At 35.1% G+C, this 26,110-nt stretch overlaps 1 protein-coding gene across 2 annotated transcripts in view; it reads right to left on the bottom strand.

The window, feature by feature from the left end:
- The window catches only part of lilli (AF4/FMR2 family member lilliputian), a 268,080-nt gene that overhangs the window by 78,681 nt on the left and 163,289 nt on the right, over nucleotides 1-26,110 (bottom strand). For both annotated transcript variants that reach the window (XM_018542361.1, XM_018542362.1), the window contains exons 3-5: nucleotides 24,357-24,893; nucleotides 19,979-20,035; nucleotides 3,018-3,113 (exon numbers count right to left, since the gene is read on the bottom strand). In XM_018542361.1, the coding sequence (XP_018397863.1) occupies nucleotides 3,018-3,113; nucleotides 19,979-20,035; nucleotides 24,357-24,893 (690 nt within the window). The remainder of the gene's footprint in view (nucleotides 1-3,017; nucleotides 3,114-19,978; nucleotides 20,036-24,356; nucleotides 24,894-26,110) is intronic.

The following is a 26,110-nucleotide window of genomic DNA, read 5'->3' as shown; positions in this document are numbered from 1 at the left end:
TTTCAAGGTTCTTAATTGTGTTATTAAAATTTTCACTCTTATATTAAATGTACTCAAAATTTTGTAACATCAAATAAAAATTAATTTGATCTAATAATTTAATATTGTATGCTGTAAACGGTTTTTGTATTTATAACAAGATAAATAAATAAAAATTATTTTACTGACAAAAAATTTCGACACTTTTCATTCGATAAAAATAAATTAAACTATTTATCTCGTAAATCTTCTAGATGATAGCACACAAAATGTAAATTACATCAGGAGACGCGGTAGTGTCTCTGGCCATGTTCAAAAACTGTTTTAATATCGGGAAAGTAAAGAATCCACTTTATTTATCAACGTTATCACGAGAAGATTTTTATCAAACGGTAAGAACGTGGATGAAAAAAGTGGACGGACAGATTAGTTTCGTCCTCAGTTTTATTTACAAAGTAACACCATTTTTCGCGGAGCGCGCGGTCAAGCGACGGGGTTTTTACGTCGGATGAGTGTCACCGCAAAAGAGACGCCGCTTCAAGAAGAACGTACTCCGAATTAAACCGGCGCTCTTACGAGCCTCCTCTCTCTTTCACCCGGCGTCAGTCGACTCTGCTCTGCTCCAACAACCCCGTTCCTCCTCACGCCGTCCGCACATTATGGTCGCGCTGCAGCTTTTGAGAACAGCAAACACTTGATACATTGCCAAGTAGCACGAGACCTAGCTCGAATTAATACGATCCGAGACATTTCCCACTCGGCCGACATTATTGCTTCAGAATTATTCGCCCGCAGGTATCGAATGTTCCGCCCGTCAAAACGATGCTTCAACAACGGCAACCGACCGCGAATTCCGATCAATTAAACGGTCGATTAGATGATCAACTAAACATCTCCGCAAACGTCAACGCCAATAATTTCAATTGGAAAATAGCGTGACCGTGTGTCTTTAGAAAGTTATATATTTTAAATGTGAAAACATATCAACAAGTAATTAATCCAAGGATAATTATCTACGGTGATTTTTACATCTCAACTTCAAGAAATTAAAGCAGTTGTATACAGTAGTTTTTTTTACTCTGATCAGAAATTAATACCTATTTTTTATATTTATTTTTAGTATCAAGTAAATTGATAATATATAAAATTATCCTAAATATTAATTAATTGGAACAGTTAATATACAATACCTTACGTAATTAAAATGATAACTTTTAATTGAAGTAAAAACAACCTAAGTATAATTAATAAAGTGACTTCTTTTTAATAGGGATATAAAAACACTCCAAGCACAGTTGGAAAATTTGTGTTAAATTTCACACATTTCACATGTCCTAAACAGTCTACTCTTTTAATTTAACATAACATGAATATATGTCAGAAAGTATACATAAATATTATGAAAAAAACTAACATAGAAACGTAACACTGGCACAATTATAGTTCTTTATTGGAATTGACATTTACTGCATATTAAAATGTTTCAATAAATTTAATATTAAATAAATACAAAATAAGAACGGCTACGAGCCAAAAAATAATTTTAAACAGTTTATTACTGATATGGAGGACAATAAAAATGTAGATAAAAATAAGTAAATGTGTAAATTTAATATTTATAATATGTTCAATTAACACATTTTATTCATTTATATTATAAGATTTACGTTTTACAAGAAGATGATTTTTATGTCGTCTGTTCACTTATTTATAAATTGTGTTATTTTAATATTAAGAATCATTTAAAATGAATATCAATTTAACATAAAATATTCAAATAACACGCACGTTATGTTAAAAATTTAACAAAGATTTAACAAAATTTTAACAAAGACTTGAGTAGATCGTTTATAACACAAATATAAAATGTTTTTTTAATATAAATGATCGTTTATGTAAAAAAAAGATTAGATGACTATTCTTGGATTAAACGTAACATGAAAAATTCTTTGGCAATAACCATTCGCAGAACTAATAATGCATGTGCGTGTGCACGTGTGGATTTTACTACATTCCACGTACGTTTATCGCGAACGTTTACGTTATCGTTGTAATTTCGCACGAGATTAGCGTTCGAGCCACCGTGACTCGTAAAATTTTTACATATATACACGTGCCACGCGCGGCATTACATGCATACGTTACACACACCGACACGCAAAGCGATGCTTGATATCGTGCCAAGTGGCACGAACGATTCGAAATGTTGGCGAGATCGATATCACGCTTGTGAGTTATCACGCTCGCGAGAGAGACAGGCGCGAAATCAATCTCGGTATTTCGCACTCGTCTCTTTCGCTTTTCCCAAAAATATGCGTGCTTTCGACAACGAAGTTCACGTTCACGCTATTTTGATTGAAACGTTACCGTAATGTACAGGGTGTCTCGAATTTAAATGCCAAAACTTCGAGAGCGCGTTATTGAGAAAAAAAAGTATAAATGAATAAATATGAATGAATAAGTATGAATAAATAAGTACGAAAACAAAAATTGTCTTGTTTTTACGATTTTCTCCAAAACAAAGCAAAAATATCTAAAGGATTTTTGTTTTCTTAGTTTATCGAACATGCTCCCGAAGTTCCGATATTTTAAATTCAGGACACCGCGTATGCATTATACAGTTCTCTGCTTTATCAGAATTCTAATATCATGATCGATAAGCCCCCCAACTCTTTCTACGTCGTGCAAAAAGCGAACGTATTACTATACAATAAAAAGTTTCTATCTTCGAGAATATTTTTCTTTCATTTGTCGCCTTCCGTTTATTATATCACTTCAAGTAAAAATCATAAGCGACGTAATAATCGTAACAGAAAAAATCCCTCGCATAAGAAAGAAAAATTCTTCTCCATGTAAACAGCTCACAGTTGGTAACGAAAGGATTAAGGAATATATTGCCATTAGAGCAATTACGAATATCAAAACGCTTTTTTTTTTCAAGCAGAGAATAGTGATTACTCTCGACTCCCCGTTTGCCATTTTGATCAGCGAGATATACGAGCTAGTTCCAATGAGTGGGTGGACCGATCGATTCTTACCTTCGCCAGTTGAGGGTTGAAGGTGAACTTGGACTCCTGCTCCTTCCGCGGTGTTTGCGCGATCGCCGTCAGTGGTGTGAGTGGCACGGTCATTTCCTAAAATGACAGAAAAAGAATGGTCAGAGAAAAGAGGTTAAAGAATGAATTGTAGTTTTATCTAGATTAGTATATGGAGACCCTCGAGATTTTGCATTTACTTGCTTTGACACTTTCGTATCATTTTCTTTCTTGATTTTCTTAACTAAATTTTTAACGTTTATATCTCTCGATATATATTTATATCTCTCAATATTTGATCTAAATTAATAAAAATTATCCTCTCGCTATTTACTTTTTTGTACAAACGTTGATAAGCTTTAAGTAGGTGGTTACAACATACATAGTTATTTTAAAAACCTTGTGCATTGTGAAAAAGAAACTAAAAAGTATTGAAATTCATTATTTTTATTTTTTCTCGACTCATATATAAAGGTAAAATAATAATTAAATTTAATTCTATAAACAAAAAATTAAAAAATATGATTATAAGATAAAATTATTTGGTCGTGTTTTGAACATCAACCACCTACCTACAAAGGATAAGCAAGCTTCAACCTACAGTTGAACTACTCAAATATGTGATAAAATTTGCCATATATGAAATACTAATTAGTGTGTAAATATTAAAGAAAGATCTTGACGTAAAACTGACGCAAAATACATGAGAAGAAATGACGAATTCATTTCTTCGCATACCACTCGAGGCATAAAAAAAAGTGGTTGCAATTCGACAACACGTTTGCGTAATTGCGAGCGGTGTAACTGGGACACGATTACGTCAATAACCACGAGCAGAACCGTGCCAGACGAATTCCATACGAGTGCGAACATCCATACGTAAATGATCCTTAAAGCACGCGCACGCACATGCTCTGGAATAGATGATAATTCTCAAGCGGCATCTGCAATGAGATTTTAAGGCATAAAACTTAAACTTAAGCCTCAAGCTGACAAAATTGACCAATTAAAATCGAATGTGAGAAGAATAATCGACTATGATTGGTCAATTTCCTATGATTTAAGGCTTAAATTTAAGTTTTACACTTTAAAATCTCATTGTATTGGATGTCGTTTTATATTTGGTTCCACCAATGTAAAAAAAAAAGATTAACTTTAATCTCACTTCAATTTACTCTTTATCCTTTTCTAGTTCTAAGAATTAGAGAAAGATAAACAATAAGTTAAACCAAGATTAAAATTAATCTTGCATTAATGCAAATGGATCTTAGAAATCTAAAATCAAACTGCAAGTAGTGGTAGTAAATTTTACTCTTCGTTTATATAATTTCGATTGGTCTTTTTGAAATTAAATTTTAGTTACTTAGCTTTTGATTATAACAAAATGCTTAATAATAAACACGCATAAAAATAAATAATGTTTTAAATTAAAAAAAATTTCTATGTAAAATAATTACGAAATAGTTGAATATTCATATAATAAATAATAATAATTAAATAGATAAACATTAATAGTTCTTTAATCTTCTACACTGCTCTCCAACATTATAAAAATAAATTAGTATTAATAATTAAATTAAATTAAAGAATTCAATTTATTAATAATATATATAATTAACGTTATACATATATTATTAATAAATTAAAAGAATTTAACGTATTTTAAAACCAAAATTATTCCTCTCTATAATTATAGAAATAGATGGAAAGAGGTATATAAAATGAGTTGGAAAAGATTGGACATTTTCAGAGACAATTTAATGTAACGCATATACGCACACACATGCACGCGGATGTGCGATAGCGGGACCGACCGACACGACGTCGACACGAAGTCACAAACTGTCGAACAATGCGCCACATTCCCGAAGCATCGAACGAAATGCATTTCCACAGGCGGGCGCGTCGTCGCGGCGCGCAACCCGATTCATTGACCCGCCGAGGAGACACCCGTCGACGAGAAACAAAGAGCCGACGAGACAAAAGCTCTCGCGGCGAAGTGCTTACATTCTTACGTGCGATCGGTGGCACACTCGACGCCGACGTTCGCGGAAAATAAAGGCCTAAAAGTCAGAAAGAGTGGTTAAAAGAAAAAGAGAGAGAGTTGAGATGAATTTATTACAGAAATACACGCATTCACGATTTCCGGATCAATATTTGGCTTACCTCGTCCAACGAAATGATGATCCTTGTAAAATTTCAAATCAAATTCTGATGATGAAGATATCGAAAATAACAAAGTATTGATAAAAAAAAAAAGTAACACATTTCAATTAGAAACTTTTCAGTAAAATATTTTTTAAATTCTGAACATCATGCATAATTATGATAACAAAATATGCATAACTTCACTTTCTTTCTATATTATAATTGAAAAATTATATGTATCCTTAAAATTATATGCCATATGAGTTTTTAAAATTAGAACACTGCAATTATAATATAAATTTTTTTATACGTGTCACTTTTCTGTCAATGCGACAACTTATCACAACTTTTGATTTTTAATATACACTTCATTAATAACACTAAATATCCTATATTACAACTTCAAATTAAGAAAGTTTTGTTTATAAAATTTAATTCGCGAGAAATCTTTTATTTTAATACACAATAGAAGCTCAATATTTTATTTTCTATCCACGATTCTCGCAAATTAACGGAGTTGCAACAAAAGAAATTGAAAAAAAAAAAACAGAATGCTTTATACATTATATCACGCAATAAATTCGATTCCTAAAATGAAAGATTCAAAGAAAACAAAAGAACTATTCGAACTAATCAAGATTTAGTATCGTACGTGCAATGCACTTTGAACGCACAAATCCAATGACGTGCTATTTTAAACGATCGGAACATCTCTCCGTTACTTGAAAATTACTCGATCCAATGCTTCTTCCGAGGTTTATACGAAAGGCGAGGTACATTTGTACTGCTTGAAATAGCGCGAGATACATTCGTCTCAATGAACGACCGTTACCTCGATAATGCTCGCATAAGCTGCGAAATGCAGGAAAGTCGAGCACTCGCGCAATCCAATTATCGTTGAATTTTTCATAGGAAATAATCGCGATTTTTAGACGTATATCGTATCACTCGCGACAGTCGCAACTTGTCGCTTTCGCGTCTCGAAGGATAATGCGTCGTCACGCGGCTTACCTGCTCGCCTACCCACCTCCCCGCGAACACAGTCGCGCCGCGCGAAACATCAAGGTAACAGCGTAAACAATAGGCTTATAGGCCATACGCCGCATTTACCAGCCAACACGCAGCTGCACTGCATAACGAAAACCATTTTGTATTTGCATTAAAAACCGTCCATTCACATTTTCGTTCAAAGTTTCTGTTAAATTTTCAACACATCCGAATATTAATTTTACATAATCCCGTGATTACGTTATTTACATATTTTGTATTAAATTAATATTCAACATTTTTAGTGCCAAAATAACAAAAGTTACAAATAAGTGAATAAATAATACGTATAAATATAATTTTAAAACAAATTCCACGATAAATAAATAAAATATGCATTAATTTAACATATCATAAATGTTAACTGAAAAAAATATGCTTTCATAGTTCGCTTACAAACTGTGTCAGTGTTACATTTATTGTATTAATATTTTTAATAATATTTGTGTTACTTTCTAATTGTATTCATTTTGTATTAATACAAAAATTTGAATGGACCATTTTCGAGATACCTACGTGAAATATGTTAAACTTAATATAATACAAATTTTCCAACTATGTATCAAATATTTTACGTGTAGTAATAACTACGTTTAGAAAAAGCAGCTCTGCAGCTGTTGTAAAATTCTTTAATATAATTGGTTTATATACTTAAAGCCCCAGTGAGAAACCAATTGTAAGAGCAAAAACCAATAATCGTATTAACCTTTAAGTAAGTAGGTGGGATGCTCAAAACACTTAAGAAAATTGTTATTTTTACATTGTTGAATTCATAATCTTAAATTACACTCAAATTGAGTGTAAGTTGATATTATAAATTTAACAATGTTTATTTTTAGTCATTTCTATAGGTCACTACTGCTCCTACTAAATAAATTTAACTGAGAGAATGAAGTTAAACAATTTAAGAAACTCCAGAAAACGTATTAAACTCGACTCAAATTTAATTTATTATTAACTAAGTGCGTACATTAATATAGACGTTATGTACTTTGAAATTAACTATAGAAACTAATTCACATTTTGACACACATGAAAGTTAAATATAACAAAATGTTATTTAACTCAAAAGGAATTGGGTTGCTATTATTTCTTTGATATTTAATATTATAATTAATACTTTTTAACTGTATGTATATCTCGAGTTAAATTTATATTATTTATACTTTTATGAGATCGAGAAATGTAAAAATAATGAACTTTAAAGACAGGAACACCCAGTAGACAAAATAACGGGCGACTGTTATCATGAAAAGTCCATAACAAAAGTATATAATTGCACACACGGGTACACAATTTTCATTATTTTTAATGAAACGACACAGCAGTCAACTGACATTTTGTTTATCGTGTGCCCTTGGCATTGGAACTTCTGAGCAATACTTGTTTCTTTTCTAGAACAAGAGAACAAATAATTATGCGTGGGGTACTGTCGCCTCCACTTACTTACTTAAAGGTTAAAGAATCTTACACAGAGTTGCTAAGTTGTATTTTCCATTGAATGCAGCTAATAATAGACACGTACCAAATACTCGGTGTTCCGCGACAATTTAATCTTTCAAAAATGTACTGCGCGCGCGTCAGGTTTCTTATCGCGAATTTCGTTAAGATTTGCGGATTATTAATTGCACTTCGCAGAATAGACTTGAAAGTCTGATAGAAATAATTAGTTGAATCTCGAATCGATAAATTTAATGCAATTTGATGTTACACGCGGCGATATGATCGCGTTCAGCTCTCTCCTCTTTTTTATAGCGTTGTGGCAAGTCGATTTTGATTATCTTATTATTACAGATACAGACAAAAACGACAAATATATTCCCTTAATTCATCGTCCAATACAATGATTCAGTCTCGGACTTCTTACCGTGCAATTTACCGCCGTGGTCAATTTAACGCTCGGCTGATCACGGCGTAAAGAAAAGATTCCGATCCGGTCACATAATAAACATTATGTTACGAATTGTAAAAAAAACGTGGTAGCACGATAATATCAATAATGTCGTATTCAAGTGACTATATTGTTCTAGATGGAAATTACCCTGTAATTTCGCCAAATGCAAGGGTATCGTATTAGTGCGGCTCGCGAAGTAACAACGACAGTATCTGCCGCGAAACGGAAACAAGCGTGTTTCATGCTCTGCATACACATCCTCCTGTCAGTCCCGACATAAAATGCCAAATTATTCGAAAACCGCGAAATAAGTCGCGAGCATTGACAACAATAATGACAGCGCGCGATATTTCCATTCAAAGCTTAATTAGTAATCAAAAGCTAGAGATTATCAGTAATATCACCGATACTCAAATAATATGCATTTCTATACCCAAGTAAATTGATTTTTAATTTATTCCAAAAAAGAATGTCAAACATTGTGAAAACGTATATAATTTTTGTAAACTTATTTTTTATCTTTTTTCCAACTCTAACAATTAGAAGTTGATAAAGAGTAAATTAAACCGAGATATGTATACATTATTGAAGTTAATATTTACATTAATAAAAACAGACACAAATTCGCATTAACCCTTTAATGCCAACCTTTTTTGGAAAAATGATTTTACTAACTTGTTTATTTTATCGCTTAAAACTGTTTTCTTTACTAATAAAAACAAAGATATTTATTAGATTTGTTTTTATTCCTTAATATCTAGCATTTTGATTAAAAGAATTGTTACAATCTTACAATATTGTGAAATTCACAAGAGTTAAAATCGCTCTTCTGAGAGACACGTAATTCTAACAAGATATTTAATTAGACAATTACTTAAAAAATTTATGAACAATCGCAGCCATATATCGAGAGTATATTTTATTTGCTTTCGACTACACGTGTATCGATTACCTTCTGGGACTTTCTTTTGCATTCCAAAAATATTAAATTGCAGAACTGCGGCTAGCATTGTAACGCATAATTATTCGGCACTTAGTATGCATCTATGTATACACACCCACACACGCACATGCGTGCAAATGTACACACGTACGCATTCCCTACGTAAGCCCTCTCGCTATTATTACATACAAAACCGATACTCAATTATCGACAGGCGATAGTCGCGCGCGGAGTATCGCGCAGAAAGTGAGTAATCGCCAACTCTCCGGAGTGCAATTTAATTTCGACTACAGATCCATTGGTCCGTGAAACTTGTTACTCCGATGGAAACGCGACGCGCGACGCCATCGTGCCGATAAAAGTCGACGGTTTCGCGGGAAACGAACGAAAAGGAGAGGAAAACTCGAAGCGGAGTATTGGCGTGTTGCTAGCGCTACGAGAAGTGCACTCAAATCAGAGAGATTATTTTCCGTTTAAAGAAAAATCTCAAAAATCAGTCTCTCTTACTTCAAGACACTACTAAAATATCGAATCAAAAAACGAAGCGTTAAAATATTTATTACATAAAATTTATATTGATTAAAGTAACGCATTTTCATTCTCTCATAGAAAAATACACTTTTATTTTCTATTGCAAATGTATAACAATTATAAGTATAATTTTGTAAGAATATATTCGAATTTATTACTTCAATATATATTCCATTGAAATACAAAATTCAAACATACAGTTGGATAAATCAGAGGAAAGCAATTGATATTCGAATTTGATAGGATCCGCTTCTTTAGAATTAATCACTGCTGTTATTTTTGCTGAAGCGCGTGCAGTTGCATTATTGATATCTAAGAGCGAGTCTGACGGAAGAGATTCACATGCCAATCCAAAGAAGGAAAGAGAAAAGAGAGAGGAAAGAAATTCCCGAGGATTGAGTCACATCTCTCGTCTTTCTCGCGCGCGCTGGCATGTTTCGTACGAATGATTTACACGGGCCAATAATTTATTTCCGCACGACGCACGAAGGACGACATCGAGTTATGCAAATTGCACGAATGAGGAATTTATCGGCGGTACGATATCGGGCGAATAAACGTCGAATTCGCGAATGAATAATGGACGTGACAAAAAAGTGAAGCGAGGGAAAACGCTTCCGGATTAGTGGGAATGTAAACGGAGACCTCCGTATCTTATAAATCTTACGATTTGCCTCAATTTTAAATGAAACTTGTGTTGTGTAGCACGGTTTTTATTTACTTATTTTTTTGTTAACTTGTGGTTAGATTTTATCTGTTAATAATATAAAATTGTATTTTTCTCTATATACTTAGCCAATAAAGTAATGATTTTATAGTGAATAACTTTAAAAGTTACTCATTATGAAATCATCAGTTTATCGATGAATCATGGTTAGAAAAAATACAATTTTTACATTATGATCAGGTTAAATCTAACTATAAGTTAATCAGAAAATAAAACACCCAATCTTAAGTTACCACTGCAAAACCATTGGATTACCATTAGCAGTTAATCTATCTAGAAAAAATATCTAGGAAAAAAAAACACTTTACATTATTATCAAGTGAGATTAAGTCTTGACTACAATTAAATTAATCACTAAATTAGTAATTAACTAATTAAAATTATCAGATTATCATTAATCAAAAGATAATGTTTTTATTCCTGCACCAGAACTTTCTTTCTCGCTTTCACCAAATATCAAACATTATCTTTTTCCCTTTAAATTCTAAAAGTGTACAGTATTCAGCTATCAGAAAACACACTTATAATTAGAAAAATATATTTTTTACATCATCATTATTTTATCATCACGTTAGGTAAGATTAAGTCTGAATTACGAGTTATAACCGAAAATGGAAAACCGAATCTAATTCTAGCATTTGCATTATACAGTTGAATGTATTATAATATAATTATGTTTTTTTTTAAAGGACGTAATATGAGGACGTAGTATGTTCATTTTCCATAATTTCTCTTAATCGTTAAACATTTAGAACATCTTCGTGACCCACTGACTAGATAAAAGTACTTCGTGGAGACTTCGAAACTAGCCGACAGTACGACAATTATGCCGGACACGCGAGAGGAAGCGAGCAACGAAGCTTACAGGAAAAATGAGAAAAAAAAACTCAACTGCGGTGAGAAATTTGCAAGTCGCACCCGCTCGTTACGTTAAAGAGCGATTTTAATGTACCTCTTACCGGCCCGATAAGTTACGATGTCTGTTCCTCCTAATGTATTAAGGGATTATCATCCAATTCCTAGCTTTCACGAGTCGAAACTCTCGCATGTAGTTCCTGGTCATATAAAAAACAATTTATCTTTTTCGAGAATGCGTTTGAAAACTCGCTATAAAAAATTTCATTGATGAGAACCTCGAATAAGATTTTATTAAAACCTACACAGTAAAAACTATTTTGTGCATGTTGAAGCCAATTAATTTATATTTTTAATATAATATCCGAGTGTTACTTTAACATGTGATTATATATTATTTGATTATGTTATTGTATCATACTTAATACTTTTTATTGTCAAATTAACGTAATTTATGAGTAAATGAACAAATATAGAAATAAAGTATTTTAAAATGTAAATTGTCATAAATAAATGGAATATACGTTAAATTAGCATATCTCTTTCTCATAAATACAATATTAATTCTGAAAAAATATGGTTATACAATTTGCTTACAAATGTCATGTTCATTTCTACTAATGTAGATTAATCTTGATTTAATTAATTTTTTTCTAATTGTTAGAACAAAATAAAAAATAAGTTAAAGTTATCGAAATTAAAGTTAATTTCGACATTGGTAGAAATGGACATCAGTAATACACTTTTGTGTTAATTTTTTTATATAATATTTGTGTTACTTTCTAACATATTCATCCTGTATTAATAAAAATTTTTCAACTACGTGGGTTTGTCTTCAAATAAAAAAAATATATAATATTTACAAATATATTTCATCTTTTAGTTTTAAAGTGGAATTCACCACAAGTCTTTAATTTTCCAGATGAAATTATCGTAGTTGGCCGCTCCGGACAAGTTAATTTTGTTCGCTCAACCTTACTGCCGATCCTAAATTTTCCAGCCAGCTTGGCGAGAGGATAACTACACGGGCGGAAATTACAAGTGACGGTGCGGGACACGGCTAAACGATTTCCTCACGATTGTTGAAAACTACAACGGCAGCTGACGCGAGGGACGACGGAACCCGGGGGTACCCCGGTAATTTGGCAATTCATCCGCGACGACAAAAACTTCTCGCAATCCGACACTCGGGGTAACTACCGGCGAACCTTACATACGGCGGAGGTAATGCCGGTAATTATGCCAGGCACGCGAGAAGGAGCGAGAACCCGTTACTGCGCGCCAGCCGATGGCACTGCACTTGCAATGGAATTGCACTTGCCGTCTTCCAAAGCCTTTCTCCCTCTTGCCTTCCCGCGCTGCGTTTTCGCGAGGAACCCTCCGCTGGCTGGCTGGCTGGCTGTCTAAACCAGCCATAACAATCTCTATGCTTCTATCCGATGCGCACGGAAGCGAAACTCGCGTTCCGCAATTTTTTACGGTACTGAGCTGGGAGTGCAATTCCATCCCGTATCTATGCAGTAATCATCCAGCAAAGCTGTAATTATTTAATGCTGTTTTTATACTTCGATTTCAAAATAGAAGGAAATTCATGCGATTTATTAAAATGTATCGGGAAACTTTGTAAAAATCGGTATAAATTATTCCAGGAAATGGAAAACCGTAAGTTTTGTTCTTATGCTTGTTTTTATATGAAAAAGATATAAAATGTCTACGCGTATAGCAAAAATATTATATGTTCGTCTACATTTTTATGATAATAATATCTTCAGAATCTATAAAATTTTATGCTTCGTAATTATAAGAAAACTTCAAAAGTAGAGCCTTCGTAATTATACCTAAACCAATCCCCACCAGCTTTGAAAGCGCAGCACCGATAAAAGTCTTAAATTAACTGAATCGACGTCGAGTTGACCTCATTAACAACCCGCCCGACCTAAATCCTCGGTGTGCGTGTTTAAGCGACTCCGATTAAGGATACGGCACGTCATTGTTTTACACGCCTCATTCCCGCGAGTCTCTCCCTCGTGAATATAATTTATCGTACGGATGTCATTGATCGACGTACGCAACGTACATATTCCACGATTGACGGCTTCCACATTCCCGATAACCAGCTCTAACGCCAACGGTTAAGCCGATCCCACGTTTAGGTCGCGTAACGATGACAGTTGGGGAGAAAATATTCGGCCATACGTTACAATCGTGGGTGTCGTAAAGTCCCTTAAAAAATGCATCCGAACTCCGGTTCCGTACGAACAACTCTATCACGCGAAAGCGCGATTATTAATTCAATGTCGCTGGATAGGGAACTGTTACGCCCATCTGGGTCACGGCTTTCCGCACCGTCCGAGTGCGATAAATCGTTGCAGGTCCACCAAGATTTCGCCATTGCGTCATAGCCTCGTAGAAGATAAACGACTATCAACTAATAATTGATACCTAAATGCGTTTAAGAGCCTCGAAAAACTGGAAAATAACCGAAAACGGAAACCCATTCTCATACACGATACAAGATTCAACAAATTCGACAAAGTTCTCTCAGTTCATTGAGTCATTGAACTGACATTCACGAATTGATTCAACATAATCGAATATTTCAATCGTAATACGAATATATATATCCAGATTAAATTCGTTTTTCCATAACAATCAGACTTTTTAAAAACTTACATATACCTCTATAGGTACAATTTTGTAATCTCGAAATTTCAAAAATTCACGGATTTACAATTCTCAGTCAATAATTCTGCTTTCACATGTCTTCTATAAAAACATATAAATATAAAGAAATATAACTCCCTAATGTGTCCAATAATATTTGTACTCTCTCTACAATCTGTTTTTCCTGTGGCTGCCAATGTTTTTCACCGTTCTAAGTTTTACAAAAAATGTAGAAAAATTTAGGGTTTTTCTTTCAACATCTTTATTACGTTAAATTTTCTCAATTATTTAAAAAAAGAGAATCGGATTTCGTCTTTCTGTAATTTGGAGGAGAGTGAATTTTCACTTATACCAAAAAGATCCAAATTGTAGACGCAGGGTTAAAAATGCTAGAAATAAAAACGATATAGATAGCTTCATATATCCGCGACAAAAGCATTCTGAAGTAAACGGAAGGTGGTCATGAAAGAATGCGATATTCAGAGCTAGCCAACCAGAGCGATCGTCGTCGTCGTCGTTGTCGTCGCAGTAGGCAAGCGCAATTAGCAGTCGCATTTACGATGCCTACTGGCGCAACTCTCGTATTTTCCCACGGGCAGAGCCGTGAGAATAATTCATGGGCTTCTGCTCTTGCACCGAACGGCAGCGTGGCCGCCGCGACGAGAGGGACGAGGAAGAAGCAGCGAGGAAGGGAAAGATTTCAGAGTTAGAACTGTACCAGCTACTCGGCAGCCAGCATCGTCATAAATTCGTGTTGTCATAGCTGGCGAGGGGGGGAGCGGCGGGGGAGCAAGGGGGGTGGGGTGGGGTCCACGAGAGCGCGGGCGGTGTGCTTCTCTGTACGAGCCTGGCTCGTTAAACAAATGGGGATGCACAGTGGCGGCTTCTCTTTTTAGCGGTCACTCCCTCTTCAAAAGAATTAATAATATTGCGTTTTCGACCGGTACCTTGCCTTCGCTCTTTCGCGTTATATAATATTTGCTTCTCATTTTTGTGACTCGAATCGCGAGTTCTTAAGGTTGTATTACACGCGTATTTTTTTAACAAAATAAGAAATTATGAAAGAATTACAGATATTTTTACATTGTAGTTGAAAATAGCAGAAAAATTGGGCGGTGATTCAGAATCTTGATTAAAATTTAGTTTAATAATGACTACACGTATTTTTTTTTTAATAATTAATAAATAAAGAAATTGAGGAATTTTTCATTCAAACTATAAAATTGTATTGTTAAATATTGTATAAATATTGACCTTATTGAGCAATTTCATGTATATTATGTGTATATATATGTATATATAACATATTAATTTTTAAAAGAAAATATAAATTTCCAATATTCTATAGAAAATTGTATACCTGATACATACTCAATATACGAGAATATCTCATAGAAGATTAAATAATCTCTGTCAGTATTATTTAGACCGGATTAAAATTAAAACAAGTTCTAAATTAACCAAAATTAATTAAAATCTCTTATTTTCATTTTCCCTTAAATGGCTCCAACTGATTTTAACTCGATTGACATTTCATGAAACGCCCGATCGGTTACACGCAAACACCCACGTGGAACGCCCTACAGACGAAAGTATCAATCACGAAGTGCACAAAGTGTCAGGACGACGTCAATTTGAACGCGGGGAGGGAGGGAATCGACACAGTCACAACGTTACTGCTGGGGATTCGATGTTATCGAGTCCCATAATCGCCATTAAACCATATCCATAAATTAGCATACGATCTCGTCGACCCCTAACTCGTTTCGCTGATCCTCTCGGTTGTGGCGATGGTAGTGGTAGACTACTAAAATCCCGTTATATACTCGAATGTCGAATGCAGAGAACAACGGGCGGCGCGTCGGGAATAATCCCTGCGCCGTGCCGAGAAAATTCGTCGACGATCAAAGGATTAGAATTCTGCGGGATGTGAGAATATTTTCCCAACCTGATGTCAACGTCGCAACGTGATACATCACCCGTGTGGAAAAGCAACGCGACACAGCAGCGTGAATCATCGCGTCGTCGGACACGCCAAGCCGAGAGCGTGTCAGAGGACAACTCCCCGGCGCTCGTTCGTTTCCGCACTCGTGGAAATTTCGCCTATAGACCACATAGCCCTGGCGGCGCGGCGCCGCGCCGCGCACGTGCGCCGCGCGCGAATGGCGCCATAAATTCACGTGTCGTTCTGAAACGTTTACCCTTCCGCCGCTGAATCGCATTTACGACCGTAATTACTTATCCTGGATAATTTAGTCGCCAGCTGTATTCATTGATATCACATATACGTGTCCCCGTAACTCTGTAATTCGCTGCTCTCTGTAATTTCCAACTCGCTAATATTCTTACTAACCATACTGAAAAAAAAATATTAAATATTAATAAATATTTGCCTAAATATAGTTCGAAGTAAATATTTATACTAAACGTAAACATGTACATTTCGTACAAAAACCATTAATTTAATTTAACTGTCATTTCTTTATTATGTAAATATTTATCTATTATATATAAGTAAATATTTACTTAATATTACTTGGAAAAAATATGTATTACGATTTAGTAATTTTTTTTCAGTGCGTGCTCCGAGAAAATTAACGCGACCGCTCCGCAGTTTCCGCGTTTTTAATTTAACGCTCCGTGGTTGAATTTAACCGCGTCAAGGAGCAAGCTTGAAATAAGACGTCACTCTCTATCTGAAACAATAATCACCTTTGTGATCTACATTGCAAATTCAAGTGTGCAATAGCCTTCATATATGTAGATATGACTTCGTTTAAAAATAACACATTATACTCTCTCTGCATACACAAAAATAGATTTATACACTTAAACATGTAGTATAGTGTGACTTTTGCAAGTAAAATAAAATCGCACACACATGTGAAAGCACTAATTACGCGCTGGATTTGCGGTATAAACGAGGAGCAAAAATGATAATTCAATTGTATGAAAATAGCACCGTATTTATCTATTGTTAATTTTACGAACCACTCGCGCAAATTGATGCCAAACAGGGAAAGAGAGAAGATAGTCGGTCGTCTCTTATTTTTATCTTCTCACTCCTATCCGTTTCGAAGAAGCAATCCAAGTTCGCGTGTCTCCTCGCCGCCGATGCTATCGCGAACGAGCACGTACAAGACGCTTTCCACGATGTCGGCAGAAGCGAGGAAGGTGCGCAGCATTCCCATTGTCGGAGTTCGAGTTCGGTAGAAAAGAGAGAGAGAGAGAGAGAGAGAGAGAGAGAGAGGCTCTGACACTCCGCGTAAAGACGCGTTCTTTACCACCGTAATTCCGTTTCTCACCGCGCGTAAACAGCCGTGGCTTGCTTTCTGCGCGGCTGCAGTTTTTGCCGCTGGCGTTTAGGAAAGTATTTACGATCTCGCGTGAGGCGATTGTCATAATCGTATCGTTGATGCGCGAATAACGGTGCTCGTCTGTTTACTTGCCACGTAATAAAAAAAACCTATTAAACGAAATATTATCTTCGTTGTTTCGTTTACGGGCGGGCGAAATCAACAGACAGAGTTTACGCGTTCTTGCGAGAATAATTCGTTGAATGTTGGTAAAAACTGTTTATACATGATTTTTTGAGAATTAAGCCCATCACGCATAAAATGACATAAGCTGCATAAACAAAAAATAATTTCTTGACAATAAGCTTAAAATATACGTATATTACAAATTTAAAAAAAAAACTTGTTATTTACTCAAATCCAGAATTAATTTTCTTTTCAAGAATATTATATAATATTGATCGAAAAAGCGATTTTTTATGATAAGCGAATTAAATTTTATAGCGATTTTAATTTAATAATGTTGATTGAAGTATTAAACTCATTAGAGAATTCAGACTATATTTTAAATGAATTTACTTGCAATGAATTTATGATAGATTTACGGATATATGAGCTCTTCAAATACTTGAAACAACAATCGTTACTTACATATACTATGTATTTTTTCATATGTCAATATGGTTTCCTTATACATTTATCAATTTGTATGTGATGGACTTACGATTATGGCGAATAAAAAACTTAAGTAATAAAACATAGGCAATAAACAAATTGGTCAAATACAATAGAGACTATAAAGTAATAATATAAGTTATAATAAATTCAAAATGTGTGTATGTGTGTTGTTGACTTCCATACTGTTTATGTCTTATTATTTAAGTTTATTTTTAAGTCTATATTCCTTAACTCTTCACCGGCCGAGTTAACCCTAAAACGCTATCGGTACATAAATTTTACGTAAGGTCATTGAGCGCTAATGCCTTCAGTGGTCACGAAAAGATCCAATCTGTCAAAAACTAGAACAAGCAAGGACAAGCTTTTAAAAATTCACTCCGTTATATGTATATCATATTAGGCTCTTTGATTAATAAGTATTATAACAGAGAGCGTAGTAAATAATTTCATTTTTTAAGCAGTTTTGTGTTAGTATATGTACATTTTATTCCTTTTAAGTTAATAATTAAGTTATTTGTGTTTCTAAAGAGAGATATATTATTAAAATAAGAGACGTATTAAAATTTTTATAGTTTATTTCTTCGTATGTAAAATTGACGTATCGATACTGTATCACTCAATATCGATAACATATTCTAGGTTTAAACTTTGACTATTCGCCTTTGAAAGTACAGTCGATATTTTGAGTTTAAATTTTGGCAGGTAAATTTTAATCTATGAAAAAATAAATAAAATATAGTCGAGTTTCTATGATAATAAAAACTCATGTTGTTAAAGCTTTTATAAATGCACAGAGCAAGAATTTTTTTCAGATTTTTCGTACAGTTTAGAACAATATAATCTGCACTAAAGCTCCAAAATAATAAAAATGTTGATGGAAGTTACAAAATTTCACATAGCCGAGTGTTAATATTCCACGGAGGTTGATAGGATAACATCGCGTGCTATAGCACGTATTATACAAAAATAATATAATAAATGTAATCAGACATACACATCAGAGCCATTTACTGTCAAGCAACTTTCGCATTACAAGACTGTCTCCTGGGAATGTCCACGTGGGCCTTGCGCTTCAATAAATTTTCTATTAACAAGCGTAAAGAGACAGTAAAGCAACTTCGATCGACACACGGATATAAAAGTTGAACCATTGAAATGTTTAATCACATTGGTCACTAGTCGGAAACTCCGAGTTACTCGACCAATATAATTAAACGAACAACGGACAGTACATTTAACCGTATCAACACTAATTAATAACGAGGCTCAAAGAAAACTCCAGGATAGTCTCTGCAAACCGCGAGCAACGATAACGATGCTTTCGTCGTAGTTTTCGCTCGAAAGAACTTTTGCACGGAGGAAGCGCCGGGAAAAAGTTCGCAAGTAAAAGCGGAAAGATCACTGGGAGAAGTAAGATAAATGCAATCTCCTTTCTTAATTTCTGGATTAACGAAGAACGCAGAGAAGGACTCGAAGCTTTTACTTGGAAATCGACAGAAGTCGAACGTGGATTTCGCGAAAAAGGCGACTGCCCCCTCCCAGAGGAGATACTTTGCCGCGTATTTCCTCACTTAATCTCCGTAAAAAGGGAAGGATACATTTCAGAGAAAGAGAGCGACTATAAATTCATAAATATTATTTCGTTATTAAGGAAAATTCGCGCAAAATTGTTCTCCGCGGCGGTCATGTATTGCTTCTTATCACTTTCGATTAACGGGAAATCGAGAGCGCTTATCTCGCGAAGGCGTGACATAATATCGCCGTCAAGGATCGGATGCGCCGGAGGTGAACGCAGAATGGTAAATCGATTCTATACGAGATAGCCCTGCGTATCGGCGAGAAGATTGACTTATTGATCGAGCATGAGCCTCCCATCGCGTCGAGCCGGGGAAGAGAACTCGACATTGGATACAGCCCGACGATCATACGTCTCGTAACATCCGATCTCGTGTTTGTCCGCAGAGGAATGTTCAGATGTTGTTCAATCAGTCTTCAGAGCGAGCCGCTGATGTTCCGCGAGCATTATATCTCGCAACATTTTATCGAAAAATTGATTTATCTAACACTTCATGCTTCGTATGAGACAAAGAAACTTCATCGCGTGCTAGAGTTTTAATTTTAACTGTATATTATATATACATTTTTTTAAATACTGATTAATCTCTTTTATGAAAGACTTACCTTCAAAATGTTTTCTACATCTGGAGGAGTATCAATCGATGCTCGCGAGTTAGACCCCTGAAAAAGAAAGATTAAAAAAACATTAGTTGCGATTGTCGTTGATTTGTCTATCTTTATTTATTACTTTCATTAATTAGGGTTGTCACAAATCCTATAATTTTTCCCTGATTTTTCCCAAGTAAAATTTTATGATTTTTTATGACATTCAATAATATTCAAAAATTTTTTTCTATTTTCGTCCCGAGGGTTAATCATGTAACTTTTTTCCTAGGGCCGCAACGTAAAAAGTGAAAATGTTTATGTATATTTTCACTTTTTACGTTCCCGCTCTAGACAAAGGTATGATTGATCCCTGATTGGAAAACGATTAAATATTTTGTTGAGCAATCAATTTAACATAACAATGTGAATTCTTATTAATGTTGCTGACACTGCTTGCATCTTTTGGTAGTATTTTAAAATTGTATTAATGTGATGTACGTATGTTAAACTTTTTTAAAGCTAAGTATTTTAATTTTTCACAAAATTTTGCAAAATTCCTCTGACTATTCTCCAATTCATCTAACCTTTTTCCATTTCCCTGATTTCAGTTTTGTGACAACCCTGTTAATGTTTAATATATCAACGTGTTAATTAAAATTAAATTAATACATTTAATATATTAATTTTTATCAATAAAATAATATAAATTTATTTCTGGCAGAATAAAAACGTAAACGGTGAGTAAATTTACATTATGCAAAGCAACGCTATTTTAATTTGAATAAATATCTGTAGTTAAACGACTTCATTTCCTTGGCAGATCGAATTGTCTCTTCGCGCGCATGAGGACCAAATTTAAAGCATCTTGTACGTATTCGGGAGACTAATTTATACAAATAAATGTATATCCACCCTCGTAAAATTCCTCCGCGATTTATGACGAGCCTCCTCGAGCGATCATTAATCAACATCGTCGACAAGAGAAGGCATTGAAAAGGGTAGGAATGAGACGAGCGAGAGGACGCATCCTGAAGGGTGGTATTACGAATAGCGTCGAGTAGTCATTCCTGGAAAGAAAACGCGTGAACAATGGAGAATGCGTGAGGATGGCTGGAGCACCGGATGATGGGAGGAAAAAGGGCGACAAGGGAAAGGCGAGGAAAGGGTTGAGAGTGTCTACTAACTTTTAGCCGGAGGACACCGCATCGCGGAGAACGGGGCGAAAAATGGAGGCAGACGAGACTGGATAATCACGGAAAAGGCACAAGCAAAAAATAGGAAAACCCGAGAGAGACGAGAGGCGAGAAAAAGGAAGCAGAGAATATACTTGTACATATTATCATGCTCGCGAGCAACGAAACGCGATAAATAGAGAAATGTTTAAAATACAGTAATGTTTAAATTACGGATTTGAAAGAAATTAACCTTCAAACCTGTTTATGAATAGTTCACAATCAAAAATAAGATTTAATTATTTCGTTTTTATTTCTGCGCCGTACCGACAGTTAATTAAATGATTTCCGACAAAAACACGCAAACACGAATTTACTTTTCACACAGAAATATCAGATATATATAAAGGAATAATAAAAGACGTGAATAAATCGAAATAAAAAAAGAATAAAGAGACAGTGACGCAAAAAAAAAACTCAAGATACATTATTCCATTAACAACGGTGCTTAAGATTGCGAATTTATATCTCTGGTTGACAATCACGACCGCATCACCCCTCCTTTTCCCATTTACCTTTCTTTATACGTAATTCCAAACTAATTTCGCGGATGAGGACGAATGGCCAACGACTCGAACGATCCGCCATTGTCAAAGAAAGAAGAAAAAGAATGCCGGAACTGTAGAAGGAGCGGCGAAGGGATGAACGGGAATCAATTTTCCGGGAGAACGCGAAGGAGGGAGGAGAAACGGGATGCTCCTCACACTCCCGACCGGTTCTAATTGTATAAGTACACCCGAAGAAAGAGAGACACTTCAAAGATGGGCAACGTGTGATCGGCAAAAGAAGGGAGGAAGGGGACACAGGAAAAAGAGACAGGATCGATAGTCAATCTCAATGAAATTTGCACCTCGAGGAGCTAGACGTAATAGCGCTCGCCGACTCCAACTCTCCCTCTCTCCCTCTTTATCCCTCCTCCCACGATCTGGACCACCCCGCCCAGCTAGATTTCCATTGAAAAGCAATTCGTTCTCTGTCAACGAGAGCCTGTCGAGCCAACTGGTTTCGTTTGATACCCACCGGATGATCCCAGAATGGAAATTCAAAGTCGGCGTGAAGGAGAGAGAGAGAGAGAGAGAGAGGATAATAATAACCTCTTTATTATGGCTCCTTGGTGATTAATGCCATGGTTGCTTGATCTTCTCCTACGATTTACAGAGGGAGGAAATGTCGTGATTTGCTTGTCTGAACGCGGAAACGAAGAGCGTTCCAGACGTCGAGGAGTGATTAATAATTGAAGACATTGATGTCGTAACCGAACAATTCGGAATGTCAATTTTTCCAAAAATATGCTTTCATGTTTTCAACTTTATTGTAATTATTATAATGATTATTTACTGTACCAATCACAAACACTCAATGAATTGCTGATGTACTTTACATATATATTCGCGTTGGTTAATTAGAATTAAAAAATTATCTGATTTTACAGAGATCAATATCGAAAAATATTGAGAACAGTAATTTGCCAATATTAAAATTGCGTTATTACGGCGGAATATGAAGAATAATTAGTACATAGGGAGGATTATTGGCAAGCATAATGATTTCCAGCAACTTGTTAATTTTGACAGTGTCTCGTTTAGTAATGCGCGACAATAGCGTCGAGCCGCCACGGAAACTTCGCTCTTAATCTTCTTACGTGACAAATAATCGCAACTCTCGGCGAGACGTGCTATTAAAGTAGTTCGAGACTTTGCGAGTCTGGCATCGCCGCGACATCACCGCCGCGACATCACCGACGCACTTATCGAGAGACCTCTAATATCACGTGAATTTAATGATACGTTAAACAAAAAATCAATGCGTTAGACGGAACAGGAAGACAATGCTTTATAACTCATGAATTTTTATTCCAATAAAATACACTGTTCAATTCAATGTCACATTAAATTCAATTTGAGTTATTTTTAAATCATTTCTAGGTTACTATAGTTTCTATCACGACTACTTCTACTATATTTATTAAATTTTTCGAATAAATTTAATGCTTGTATTTTAAACTTACATAGATTTGCGGATGTATATGAACTTTTAAAACACTTGAAACAAATAATTATTCGCATACAGTACATATATATGTATATATATGTGTAGCTTAAAAATATTATAACAAAATGTTAAATTTAAGGAATTGGATTATTTTTGCTCCTTTAATATTTAAGGGTGTGGCTTATAGACTTTCATTGCATATAATTTTGCATTCGAAATGCAGAGAATATTGCAACGATCAATTGGTCTCAAAAACTACATCTCCTCAAAAACCTTCAGAAATTTTTTTATCGTGACATGAGAAACTGATAACAAAATAAAAAAATCAAAAATAATTTAAAACTGACTACATAAAGCCATATTCACAGTGATTGTTCCTTTAGTACTAAACACATCAATTTATATAGAAATTGCTCTCTAGTCGATTATTTATTTCCCAATACCACCGAAACGCTTTCAAACTTTAGATTAATCTTCTTGCTCCTCGACGTGCATGCGAGACATTTCAGAAATTATGTACAAGCATTCTTCATTCACGTGTTCGCAGGTCGGTACTTCTACGATCATTTTTCATACTCGTCAGTTTAGAATTCACTCGTTCGCGATAGAGTTAGCCAAGACAGCGAAAGAATCGATAAAGAGAAAAGTTTTAAAAATTATACCGCTTTATATAATATAATCCAGATAATCATTGTAATATTCATTGTAATATTCACATAAAAATAAAAATATATATATAATCGTCCTTTTCACTTCCTTAATAAATCTTTATCTAATCTTTTTATATATTCCCTCTTTTAGCAATTTCGAATCGTTTCATATTCATAAAAAAATGTTCACAACATAATTCAATTCGGAGCTTTTTATTGTGTTTCCTCGTTTTATCGTGACGCTAACTGTTATATTAATACCTTTCGATTACTATCGCCGCTCTTTCGACCCCATAGTATCTATGTCGCAGGAAACACGCGACTTCCGGGACACCCCGCGTGCAAACAATCTCCACTCGAAGCGAAACGATCAAACCTCCGTTACCTCCGAAAAGCCATTATCGTCCACTCTCGGGGGAATGAATGGTCATCGCGCATGCAAACCGTATCCAAAACGTTTCGAATCATCCAGCCGATCGACGCGTGCGAGGGACAAAGATACAAAAAAGATCGATTACTCACGTTAACTTCAATCAGCTTCAGTCGGCAGGCGAATTGAGTGCGGCTCGAAAGACTGCCGCCGGGGTTACCGACAACACTTCCGCTGGAACTGCTGATCGGCACCGCACTATTGCTTCCCCCCGTGGAGGATGGTTGAGGCAGCGGTGGACCCTTAGCCGGAAGTAACCCATGGCTGCGATGATCGTTGCCGCCGTGCTTAACCGGTTGACCGGGATAACCACCTCGACCACCGTAAGGCGGTTTGCCGTCGGCAGGTTTGACGAAGCCGCCGCGCTGATGACTTGCACTCGACGAGGAAGACGCGGCGCTCGTGCCCCGAAGTCCACCAGGCTTCTTGAACTCCGGCCCCGAGGACGGGGAACAGCTTCTGCCGGAGCTGTCCGTGCCGGACTTGTGGGCGGCAGGCGTCGGCAAGGGCGCCGGACTCTGCGGGATGCCACTCTGTTCGATGCCGAACAGACGCTTAGGCTTATCAAGTAGATGCTTCACCAGCGAATAGTTACCCAGCTTAGACTGGATTTGTGGATCAGGATTCACCTGAAAAAAGGAAAAGGGTAAAAAAAAAACATTAGTGACGTGAACGAGATCTGTTATTCTACGACACACAAATCGACATTCGACTTTAGTTCGTAGATATTTCAAATATTTGAAAAAAAAAACGTGATTTATATATATTAATGGGTATCCGTTATAATTCCTGATACATTAAACACTTGAAATTATAAGATTTAATAATTCTAAACAACAAATTTTACTTCTCAACGAGTAATATGTGTTTCTTGTTTTTTATATTGAAAAAAGATGTTTTTTTTTTTAAATTCACCACACTTTAAATAGAAACTCGAATTTAAATTTGTTATATAATAACGCAAATTTGCAATATATGCATATATAATTATAAAAGGTTTAAATATTTTTTTAGAATATATAAAAATAAATAAAATCCTTTCATTATATATTTATATATAATTTTAAATGAAATATACAAATAATAAAACTTACTAGAAAATATTTAATGTCAAAATATTACAGTAATTTACAAAGCTCCTCAATACTTAAAAATAGTGATAGTTATATATTTTACAATACTTCGTATAAAAAAAATGTTATTAATTGTTTAAATTTGTAGTTTTTCAAAAAATAAAATTCTTGATGTCTTATAAAAAAAAATTTTTTTGTAGAAACTGTTTTAAGTTTTATACCCTTTCTCAGCAGCTAAAAATACATAAAAATCACCATTTATAAGAGTTGAGAAAGAGAAACCTTATAAATCTGTGTAATTAGCTTGTACGTGATACTTAAGAGAGATTAATGTGAGTACATAAAAGCTCGAAAAAACATTTTCGCATAATCTAGATTTGTTAAATGTCAACTGAAAATCCGCTGTTAATAAGTGTAAACAAAGAAAAAGCTGCGCGGCAAATATCTCGCTTGTATCTCAGCGATAAGATTCTTCGGCGAATTACGTTATTAATTTTAACGCATTTTTAATTAGAAAACCACATGGGAATTCTCAATTAACTTAGCAACTCCACGTAAAGCTGTTAATTGCTGTTTAAGCTTTCACAGGGAGAAATTCATTTCGTCACCGGGAAATCGCGGTGACAAGTTACATCTCAGATGATACGCGCCTAAATGGGACACGATGGTCGTGAGGGGTAATGCAAGGGTGACGACATATATAACGAATCAATCATGTCACGGTAGCGTTCTGTAATAGCCTTCTGTAAGCAGCCTTGGTCCCCGTCATTTAT

Source organism: Cyphomyrmex costatus, unplaced genomic scaffold (assembly GCF_001594065.2).
Source record: "Cyphomyrmex costatus isolate MS0001 unplaced genomic scaffold, Ccosl1.0 scaffold33, whole genome shotgun sequence".
Classification (NCBI taxonomy): Eukaryota; Metazoa; Arthropoda; class Insecta; order Hymenoptera; family Formicidae; genus Cyphomyrmex; species Cyphomyrmex costatus.
This window is presented reverse-complemented; position numbering and strand designations above follow the sequence as displayed.